The sequence below is a fragment of the Henckelia pumila genome, unplaced genomic scaffold (assembly GCF_033568475.1).
Source record: "Henckelia pumila isolate YLH828 unplaced genomic scaffold, ASM3356847v2 CTG_517:::fragment_1, whole genome shotgun sequence".
Lineage (NCBI taxonomy): Eukaryota > Viridiplantae > Streptophyta > Magnoliopsida > Lamiales > Gesneriaceae > Henckelia > Henckelia pumila.
This window is the reverse complement of record NW_027331853.1, coordinates 61,207-73,173: the sequence shown is the minus strand read 5'-3', so window position 1 is coordinate 73,173 and position 11,967 is coordinate 61,207. Positions and strand designations below refer to the sequence as shown.

Sequence of the window (11,967 nt, the reverse complement as noted above, 5' to 3'; positions counted from 1 at the left end):
TAACATTAACTATATGGAATTTTTCTCGATAAATATAAATGAATTAATACTTATATATGTAGGCCTGAAAAACAATTAGAAGCAAACAGATGAGATGAATGCTAATATTCCTAGCAAAATGCCTCCAGCTAGAGGACTTTTTATTATGGAAGATTGTGTAGAAAATGTTCACGAGATGTGTTAAAAATACATTCCAAGTGTCTCGCTTTCGACGTACATAACTAGGGATTTTGGAGATCGATCGGGTCGGACCATGCGTGGCTGAGACCAAATTAATTAAAGGGCGCGTTATCGATCCCCTTCATGTTAGACTCATTGGTAATTGAGCAATTGTATTAAGGTAGTATTTGCAACCTTTAAAGATAAGTGATTATGGATTTTTTCTTAACAAATTTGTGGAAAAAAATTCATAATCACTTATATTTAGAAGTTGCAAACGTACATTACCTAATCATTGACTCGATCGAGCAAATGGCCAGCTAAGGTGTGTCGATTTCGAAACATGGAAGAATAATGATACGTTGGATGTCCTAGATCATATTAATTATCGATATCAATCTAATATCACAACTATTTTAATTTATTTTTCTCATATGTAAGAACCAATAATCTCTCAAGAATTAATACAAATTATATTCCGAAATTATAACTATATATTTAATCCCGAATGGCTGTACGTACGACATATATATATATATATATATATATATATATATATATATATATATATATATTTCACTCTCATGTGAAAGAAAAATCAAAATAATATCAGGGAATTGTAAACAATATGAGAATAGAGAGAAACGAACAAAGACATAAATGTATAGGGGTGTGCATGGCAAATTAGGGTTAGTGTACTTTAGTCTTTCTCCACGGAGTTTTTGGAGGCAGACAAACTGATGACTCTGCATATTCACATGTTTTTGCTAAGAGTGCCCCAACCCCCCACCCACACACAATTTTGGCATCACGGTCATCCAATCAGAACCCGACACCTGTCACACACCACAAAATCTAATCTAGCCCTAGTATAACCTCTCTTTATATTCCTACCACCACTTGTCAGATTGATCATATATATATATATCTCAGCTACCAAAAACTATTGTTCAATAACACTAATTTCTTCTGTTGAATATCAACTTCTTGATATTATATATCACTATTGTTCTCCATCTAAAAAATAGAGAACGTTTGGCACATGATCATGAGTTCGATTCGAGTGCGGAAGTTCCGGTTATGGCCCAAGTACTGCTTCCGATACATACAAGAACAAAGGACCCGCCTGTACATCGTATGGAGGTGCTCGGTGACGCTCGTGCAACTGAAATTTGAACGTGTAAACTTCGATGATTGATTGAACATCGAGGGTTTCGAAAAATCGATAGTCCATTTTGATTGTCGTTGAGTTATATATATACATACATATATATATATGGAGGGAATTAAAACTGATCGAGCAGCAATCGATCAGTTCGATCCCTCTACTGACAGGTTTGAAGCTCAAAGCTAAGGTTTTATTTTGTGTCTATAATTAATATATGTGGAGATTAATATTAACCTTTAGGTTAATGAAGATCGTGTTATGTTGGAAGTTTGAAAATGATCATGTGTAGTATCTGAGATATTATAAATGATTATGCAAAAACTCTAGTGATATATACTTTTATATATGTGCACGCGCGTTATGGGTATAATATATGTTATATGATCTTTTGGTAGATAGAGGTGTGCGCTATATCTTGCAAACACGTGATATATATGTTATAACAAACTGATGATATATTTACTGTTGTGCGTTGACCTATATTTCATGTTAATTAATTAGCTCATGTAATTGAAATATATTTAGTTGCGCTTGGATCGATGGGTTTGTAATCCATGATCTTTGATTCGTTTCATTGTTTACAATGAATAAATAGATCGAATCCATATCCACATCTTTTTTTTTTTATGCATCAGAAATATAAAATAGAATGAATTCATATCCACATCTTATTTTTTTATGCATTAGAAATATAAAATAGAATGAATTTAAAATTATCATCATTATTGAGGTTTGCATTGCATATCCATAATTAATTAATTAATTAATTAATTAATATATACCAATTGTGATATTCTTCGCACCAAGCTAGCTACACAATTATGCTATCATCACATATAAGTTTTAATTAATTATGTATGTATGAATCTAATTGATTAATCTCCCTCTAAAATAATTTTTTTTTGTAGTTGAAACAATATTTCATGTAATTAGCTCATGTAGTTAAAATATTTTTATTTTGCGCTTGGATTGATGAATTTGAAATTCATGGCCTTCTATAATTAGTTTCATTGTTTACAATAAAACAATAGATCAAATCTTAAACTAACGTCTTAATTTTTTTTATGCATTAGGAATACATATTAGATTGAATTTCAAATGACATCAATATTAATATTAATGAGTGTATTTGAAATTTATCCCAATTAATATGAGGTACTAATACGGATTTGAAATTTATAGACCTATTTATCTAAACAACAAAAATACATTTAAAATTCATCAATGAAACGCAGCGTAACCTACTTGATTTCAAGTTTATTAAGGGCTTTGCATATACATAATTAATTTAATTAATAGATACGAAGTGTTATTCTTCGCATCAAGTTAGCTACATAATTGTGGTATCATCAAATATATATAAGTTTTAATTAATTATATATATGTACGAATCTAATTGAATCTCCCTTTAAAATAATTTTTTTTCGTAGTTGAACCATCCATAAAATTATTGGTTTTCGTAGTTGAAAATTTGTTTTAATTGTTTGTGTTTATGTTATTTACATCGATAATTTGAACGAAATATATATGAACATAGCTCTGACGAGAAAGCAAGACATACTAATAAAGATTTCAAATAAAATTTATTACGACGACATTATTTTTTACATGATATATTTTTAATTAGCGACGTACGTTTATTTTCCCGAACAAGCTCATCCAATTAGAGATTATTAAAATTAATTTAATTAATCAAACACATTATATTAATTTTTCAGTATTTTAATATGGAGTTAATGTCAGGGAATTATTGTTTGGATTTGCGATCTGCTTGCGTTCAACTTTAAGTTTACTTTTAAAATAAGAACTAACAATTATAAGCTCATAAAGCATTATCATTTTAAATTGTTTAGAATAGTTTTAAGAGTTTATTTTTAAAACAATATCTAACAACTTATACGCTTATAAAAGATAAAACAAACTTATAAGTTGTTTTTAATAACTTTTTTAGCAATATTTGTGCTAGTGTGTATCGAATTAATTTCCTTTTTCTAAAAAATTAATTACCTCGATAAACACAAATAATTGCCGACGAATCAATAACCAACAACCATTTACTCTAAAATTTGATACTTAACTTGAACAATTTCAATGAGAAAATTAAAATTTGCTCATGAAAGAAATTATATATAAATTTGCACACACATTATCCATTTTCCAATTCCATGCCTTAGTGTATTTGGATGTCTAAAAAATAGAATTTGGAATTGGATTTGGATTTGGAATTGGATTTGGATTTTAAAATCCATGGAATTGAAATTCCATTTTGTGTTTGGCAGAAATTTAAAATATATTTTGGAATTTGATAGTATAAATTTTGGATAAATGATATTTTATAAAAAATTATAAAAAAAACTTAAAATTTATAAGTAAAGTATATGAATTTATTATTTAAAAATAATTTTATTGCTTTATAAACTCAAATTCCGTGAAATCCGACCAATTTTGTCAAGATTTCACTTAACTAATTGAAATCCTATGAAATTCCACCAAATACCAATCTCGTTTTGAAATCCCAAGTTGCCAAACACTAAATCGGTATTTCCAATTCCAAATCCCACCAAATCCCGTCAAATTCCCGTGATCCAAACACATTAAATCACTTTTCTGTTTCAAAGACAATATATTTTTATAAACCAACTGGAATTGATCATATTAGGACAAATCCAAATTATTGTCAGATTAATTAAATTTGAAAAGTTATTATTTTCCAAGAAATTAACCAAAATCCATAGTGTACCAGAATTGATGGTTTTAATAGGATGACCGGTTGTATATAACATGGGCTATTGCCTGAACCAGGAAAGCGGCGGACGGCGATCAGAGGTGAGCGGCTGCCACGGCGTTCAAGGAGAAAAATTCAGGAATTGGCCAAACTAAAGTTACGGGAAAATTTTGAGGAGAGTATATACAATTTGTTTAAATATAAAATATTACCTGAACCACGGTAGCGGCGGGCGGCGATCAAGGGCAAGCGGCCACGTTCAAGGAGAATTTGAAGGGAGAGGAGTGAACGCTAGGTTTGCAGAGTTGGGAAGCAGAGCGGTTGTGTCGTGTTGGAGTCTTGACGAGGAGTGTATTAAATTTTTATTTTTTTAAAAAAAAAAATACAAGAATTGAAGTAAAACGTGACATGGCTGCCACATGAAATTGGTGCACATGAGTGCCCATTATGTGTTGCTCATTATAACATAATAACGTTACTAACTTTACGGCTCATATCTTCCAAATTATGTGTTCCGTGTAAATTATAATAAGGAGAATTTTTTTAAAATATATTTGACGTTTTGCGAGTTTAATGGGTTATTTTATCATTATTGAGTTATATCCATATCCATATTCATATCCATATCTTTCGTTTTTAGAGCTATATCTTTGTCCTGTCCTTTATTTCATATAAGTTAGATATATCAGTATCATATTAACACCACATTAATATTATGGACGATTATCATTAATAAAATTATAAGTTTTCAGTCCCCAAAAAAACACCACTTAAATACAAAAACTAAAATTAAAAAATAATTATTTGAAATTGAAATTCGATAATATAAAATTTATAATTTTTCCAATAATAAGCTTACATATCTCTCACAAACATCTCTGACAATTATTCCTAAACTCAAGACAATCATGCAAGTGATATATCTCACCAATCATATTAATTTTTATTTATCGTTCTATCAAAAGTTATAATTATACATAAAAACCAATCATATTAATTTTTATTTATCGTTATATCAAAAGTTATAAAAAACCACTCAGCTCCGCATGTTTAGCAACCTCAAGTTCTATTTTATTGCATTGCAAAATTTAGGGTTCATATGTAAGAACTACTACATACGCTCGACATTTGTTTTCATCGTCGCATCGCCTGAGCTTCTTAATAATGTATGTTACCTACACAAAAGTCTCGGTTTCGATGGCGGTAGCCGGTTTCATCTCTTGTTTGTTGGAACTTCGTCGTCTTCCCCTGGTTTCTTGAGAGGGTGTCCTAGCTTATTTTGACTTCCCTGCGAGTGTGCAATAAAGGATAAAAGAATGAGTATGGAGAAGTTTTAAAATATTGAGTGTGTGTGTGTGCGCGCGCTAATAAATGTGTGTATAAGAGTGCCATTTTTCAATCATATCGAGAAAACTAGGAAACAGTGAGTTATGCAGTTATTTACTTACAGGCCCCTTTTGGACGGATACCCGTCGGAAAGATGGCGCACGTGCAACTGATGAAGCTGCGGCCGCGGCAGCCACTCGTATCCTGCCAAATGAAGCAGGCATTATATCAATTTTTCACCCATAATCGTCACAATAATAATATTAATAGCAACAAGAACCTCCAAGTTTCAAGTACCTTTTGTGCACATCAACAAATTCATCCGTCTCATCAACAATTTCCTCCTGTATCAACAAATAGAATCATGAATGCAAGTACAAAATAGAGGGGGATAGCGTATCCAGGCTATTACTTTACCTGCAAGAGTTCTTCGAATACGTCTTCCAAGGTGATAATACCAATAACTTCACCATCTTCCGAGTCGTCTGATGGAGGCAATTTACCAACAATCATGTCATATGTAAGGTTACTTTTAGAGCTAGGCCTTGGAACCTTCTCAATATCAACCACTACACTTTCCGCCTTCTCTTCTTTATTGGATAGTAATGGGGTCGTTAAATGTGAATTCCCATACGTGGGTTCATTCTCTTCAGACTTCTCCACAATTGAAGGAGGTTTTTTGTTTTTGCTCTTGACAACAGCCGCCATATGACTGCTACCTTTTTGGAACTCATTGAGTATGTCATATAACGGCATATCTGCTGGAACACTGTGAAGAATCACTGTGAATAAATACTTCAACCATCGTAAACAAACAGTTAGATAAACGAGCTAGGAATAAAATGAAACGTGTATTCTTGTTGCAGCCAATAGATCTTTGCTTGCCAACTCTGTCTCTGGCATTGAATACAAGATGGTGCAAGAATTTATTCAAGGCATTATTGTGTTTTATGTTGAACATCACAGTTCAAACTTCTACATTCAACTTGTGCAGGAACTTTGGGAATGAAGAATATACCATGGAATAAGACGTAATAATATCAAGATTACAATGAATCTTTTGATATAATATGTTTCCCTATAACAATCATGCCGTAAAGTTCTTTACTGTACCGTGGGATTCTCCGTATCGAAACAGCACTCACTGGGGTCTCTGTTTCTGCTCTCACAGTAAGAAGACTCTTAACCTGTTAACAAAGAGGCTTCTGAGCGTCACAAGTACATGTATACAAATTATAAGAACACGTACAATTTTCAGATGTTTTACCAGTAAGAGTCCAATTATATTTTTTGGGTTCCCAGAGTAGACAGGAACTCGACTGTGCCCACGAGCCAGAATCTTACCCATTGCTTCCCTGAGGTAACACGTATGATTTGTATGATATACAGAATAAAAGAAGAATTATAAAACTTAAGTGAAATATAAGCCCGCTGCCATACTGGCTGGAACCAACATGTTTCAAATTGTGTTCTGGTATATGAGATGGACATAGGTGCCACAAAATAAGAGATAGTTTTGTATTTGTTCTAAAGATCATAAACAATGACAAATAGTCGATGAGTTGTTTCACTTATGATGAGTTAGGATGCAGAAACACTTCGCTTATAAACTATTTATTAAATAAAGCTTTCTTAAGAGCCTTTTTTTTTTTTTTTACAAAATTAACTTTTATGTCTAAAATATCAGTAAAAGATAATGTCTACTTGAGTGTATTTATAAAAAAAAAACCGTCAAAATCATATTTTCCAGCTTCTTAACATCGGGCTTTCATCACATTTTTAATAAAGAGCCCTTTTTTAAAGCATTTTCGCCATCTCAGCACACACTTAATACATTGCCTTCGTGCTTATAGAGAAATAGATCTTAATGAGAAATTGCCACTCTCGCTCAAACATTATAGAACTTTAATATGTTACCAGTCCAACTTCGAGTTGACATCCAAAGAAAATGTGGACTCGATTGGTGTCATTGCCTCCTCAGCGGTCTGTTTGAAGATGATTAAAAGAAGAAAGAGAGAAAAGGAAAGAACATTACTTTCAAGGAACTATAGAAAACCAAAAAGTTTAGTAACGATGAACTAGATGCTATCTTGACTCATGAGGTCAAAATTTACAACTGATGGAAACTAAAATACCATTGGTGAAATACCGTTAATAAAATTTTTTGATGTTAACCAAATGCGGAAGCTATTGAAGATTCTAATAGCAGAGATCGAAAATGTTTGATGAGTCCCGATAGTGCACACTATATCCAGCATGAGACATACCTTCTCCGTTAAATCTAGTGCTCCACTAATAATTGTTGTCTCGTCATGTGTGAGATCCCCTCCTTTACCGGCCTAAAAGATACAGAACAAACATTATCCTAAACAGGTAAAACATTTAGCGCATAGAAGATTTTCATCAGAATAAAAACAGTTAACCCAATATCTAATTCAATGGGTACTAACACTTGGAAAAATAAAGGCATGGAAGATATCTTGGAAATTTTTTTACCTCACGGCTGTGAATAGAAACAAGAGCCTTCAGTTGAGCTCGTCTAAACAACGCCTCATTATGTCCCAGTACACAATCTAGTATCTATGATAAAAATATATATATAATGAATAAAAATGACAGCATAAGGTATCTTTTATGAGTAGGGCTCAAGCATGATTATTACAAGAGGCGACCTGTTATCCATATATTAGCGTGCATTTTTGTAGCACCAATTATTTTAATTCATGGAAATAAAATTGCCAAACAATTAAATCCAGAGTAAACTTAATGACATTTTGCTTAGGTAAAATAAAATTTACCTTTCCAATTGGGTAAGAAATCGGGTAGCAAATGATCATCAAAACACGCACAAGATATATAAAATTCGCACCTACCGCAAGTCCATACCTAGAGCAAATTGCTTGAGGTATAACCTGGCAACATCAAATAACAAGAGAATTCACCATCATACAAGCCGGAAACTATTCATTAGCTGATCTCAGCTCATAAGAGAATGCACCATTGAAATTTACACCAAATAAATAATATAGTAGATGCATGTACCTCTCCAAAAAATAGAACAAAAGTCACCGACAATATAATGGCAACATACTGATTGAAAAGCTTATCCAGGTATATAGGAAGGGCCTGCAAGATTCAAGAATGGTACGAAAGCAGAACTTTATCAATATAATTCAGTAAGATAAGCCATACAAAAGTCTTGAAATGAATATATAAAAGAAAAAAATAATATAATTCCCCAGAACTAGGAACTATGACTATCTCAAGAAAATTGTAAGCAAACAAAAGTTACAATATAACAGTATTCTTTTTAAAATTACATGCAAATTTTCCCTATCAACTGTACCACATAGTATAATTAAACCCCAAGCCGGTTCTTTTCAAATTGTGAACAGAAATCTGAACCATCACTGAAAAATTGAAATAAAATCAAAACTTTTGGTTTTATTCAATTCCTGGAAAATAGGAAACTGGAAGTAACCTGAACAACAATTCATCTTCAGCATTAAAATCACGAGCCTACATCAATAACTTAATTTATATATTTCGAATTACTTGATTTCCATCTATTATATTTAAGCCCTCCTTTTATTTATTTTCCTGATACAATCTATAATATTTGTGTTAACTATTGAATAATCATATTTAATTAGTTTCACAGTTGATGAAACCCACAAGCAGTGCCATTATTTTTTTAAAAGTTGAAAAGAATAACTTTGAGGCAAATTAGTTCGAGCGATTACCGAATCAAACTAGAACATTAAGATTTGAAACCAACACATGCCCAAGCTCTAGTTAAGGCCGTCACCTTCCTTCGGAAACTAAACCGCTAGCTTTGAAATTATAATCAGGGGCCTAAAATACTATTTGTAACATATAAATCTCACTGTCAAATGCATACCATCTGCTCTGGTGACTGTGCTCTACAAGTAAATGGATTGTATAATCCCTCAGTTGATAGGACTGCTATGGGAAAAATAAAGCAAAGATAAAGCAAAGACACCTCTCAGAGTTCGAAGCCCACACAACTCATTTGTGAGGCAAAGCAGGTACTTCAGTTTAGCGCTTTACTTATCGAAACAATCTTGCGTGGGTTGCAGCCATGTATATCAAAATTAATTAAATCCAGCAAGCTGCCCAAATAATTTGCTGAATTTCGCACTCAGGTCCCATGTATCATTTTATGAAGATTATGCTTGTCTTATGCTATTCTAGTTCCAAAATTCCATTCTCAGTTGGTCTCTATTACACTGGGGATTCCTAGGGCAACTGACACCTTGATTTGTTAAGTTACTTGATATTCTGTATCTGTTCGAATTTGAACATTGGGTCAAAAACACATGAAAACCTATAGATTTTCGTTCAATACAACTGCACCACTTAAACTGCTTAATTTCGGTTAGAAGTAGAACACGTCACTTCACTCAGTAATTCCTGCAGAACCATTGCTTTTCAAAAGCTGAAAAGAAAATAGGTATGGCCCGTAGCACAAAATCAACATTCCACATTCAAGAAACATCATTAAAAAAAAATTACAAAGTCATAATCAGTACCTCCATAGCAGCAGCATTACATAAAAGTAGTGTCACAAGAAGCTGGTGCTGCTTCTGAACCACTGGAAGTATTGCAGCTGAAAATTACAGACCAATCATCAAAATCAGAGGAACAAATAAGAAGACCACTACTAGCACAAAAATTTCAAGACAGACCAGTAGTCAAGTGATATATTTCAACATATAACTGTAATACATGCATATAAAGCATATTCAAGCAGATTCTAAAGAACTGCCAGATTCAGGATCGACAATTATCCTCATTTTTCAGCCGAGCCAGAAAAAAAAAACCACAACTAAAACAACCAACCCACATGGACATGAGCAGCCCGAGCCACAATTTAAGCCTACGGGGGCAACTGAATATAATAGGTCACACTTATAGAAAATTACACATGGAAATCAAGTTCAAGATTAGCTTGCAATACAAACTATTGCTAAAAGGTAATATGGAGACGGGAATAGGAATAAAAAAAAAAAAAAAGTAATCTTTTGACAAATTCCAATCAAATCCGCCTCCGCCCATCAAAAGAAAAAGAAAAGAAAAGAAATAAATACCAGCCTGTTTCTTCTCAGAGGAGGTACCGCTCCTCTGAAGGATCTCGAGGTCGACGAGGCCCAATGACATGAGACCCAATGTCAATCCGGACATGATACCGGCAAACAGCACAAGCACGCATGAGATCCCCGCGTACACGAACCACCAGACGGTTCCGAATTCAATCTCTGCGTCCAAAAAGACGCTATCTTGGAGTCCCCCATGCCTGATAGCCACAGATGCCAACACCACCGCATTCACCAGGTGCATAATCAATCAATCAATCGCCTTCTAAATCCCTCTCTTCCCTTCCGCCGTGCACTGCCGTATATGAAATGTGATTATTACTTTTGACTTAATCAGCAGATCCACCACCACATTCCTGACCTGATTACCTTTTTCCAGCTAAACAAACAAATCACCTACAGTACAGGTGGTCGTGGCACTTATATATATAATGATAATGATAATACCGCCTATATTATAATATTTGGATTTGAATTTTTTTATGATAATAAATAAAGTAGGGTGGTCAAAAAAGATTTTTGAACTTCCATTACATCAATTGAGAAGGGACAATCTAACATACGTCTCGTCTTGTTTTTAGTTCAGCCAAAGGGACTTCCCTTCATTTTATTTAAGCCAAAAGGATCTCAACTTATGGGCAGTATAGACTTTTAGGTAACGTTTGGTTCGAAAATATGATAAATAATATTTGGATAAGTAATATAATATAATATAAAATAAATAAAAAATGATAGTTAATATAGTATTTGATTTGATTGATAGATTATAGTTTATGTGATTTGATTGATTGAATTTTATATAATTATCATTTTGTCCTTTTTAAAAATAAATAAAATATGAATAATATTATTTATAAGGGTAATATAGTAATTTAAATTCAATGATTTGATTGATATAAAATAAATGATTAATGATTTGATTGATGTAAAATAAATAAATAATTAATAGATGAATAAATAGTATGACGAGAAGAACGAAGGATTAGATAAGACAAGTTATACAAGTATTATTTGTACTTGTATCAAACAAGCCCTTAAGATTGAGACTGATTTTCAAGAAAAACTAACTTATGTGGAACTAATTTTAAATTGTCAACTAACTCTGTAGATATTTTAAATTGTATACCGAAGCCAATAGACATATCTACCTCCTTCAGTAGATATCAGTAAAAATTGTCTACCGAAGCAGTAGACATCAGTATCTCCTTCAGTAGACATGTTGACTGCTTCAAAATATATCAGTAGACATGTCTGCTGAAGGCAGTAGACATGTCTGCCGACCATCAGTAAACATGTTTAAAATATCTACTGGATCAATAGAAAATCTACTAATTGACAATAACAGTCTACATGAACTGAATCTCAGTCGATATGAACAAAAAATCAGTTGATACTGAAGAATTCCGGAATTGAAGAACTCTAGAAATTGAAAACTTATCGATGCTCTTTTCTTTTCCTTTGTTATCTTAGCA

The 11,967-nt window shown here is 32.6% G+C and overlaps 1 protein-coding gene across 1 annotated transcript; it reads right to left on the bottom strand.

Moving 5' to 3' along the window:
• Positions 1 to 4,998: 4,998 nt before the first annotated feature.
• On the bottom strand, positions 4,999 to 10,912 carry LOC140872950 (DUF21 domain-containing protein At4g14240-like). Its single transcript, XM_073275874.1, has 13 exons — positions 10,490 to 10,912; positions 9,932 to 10,008; positions 8,421 to 8,504; positions 8,177 to 8,290; positions 7,875 to 7,958; positions 7,646 to 7,717; positions 7,296 to 7,363; positions 6,646 to 6,733; positions 6,492 to 6,565; positions 5,796 to 6,147; positions 5,676 to 5,722; positions 5,501 to 5,582; positions 4,999 to 5,340 (listed from the first exon to the last, which is right to left on the bottom strand). The coding sequence occupies exons 1-13, from the start codon at positions 10,737 to 10,739 to the stop codon at positions 5,266 to 5,268; spliced, it is 1,467 nt and encodes a 488-aa protein (XP_073131975.1). The 5' UTR covers positions 10,740 to 10,912; the 3' UTR covers positions 4,999 to 5,265.
• Between the last annotated feature and the right edge of the window lie 1,055 nt (positions 10,913 to 11,967).

Excerpts from the sequence above, each read along its gene's own strand:
- LOC140872950 (XM_073275874.1), bottom strand. The coding sequence starts at position 10,739 with ATGCACCTGGTGAATGCGGTGGTGTTGGCATCTGTGGCTATCAGGCAT. Across the intron at positions 6,566-6,645 it reads ATATAATTGGACTCTTACTG|GTTAAGAGTCTTCTTACTGT; the intron begins GTAAAACATCTG and ends CTTTGTTAACAG. Across the intron at positions 5,341-5,500 it reads TATCCGTCCAAAAGGGGCCT|GGAAGTCAAAATAAGCTAGG; the intron begins GTAAGTAAATAA and ends GCACACTCGCAG.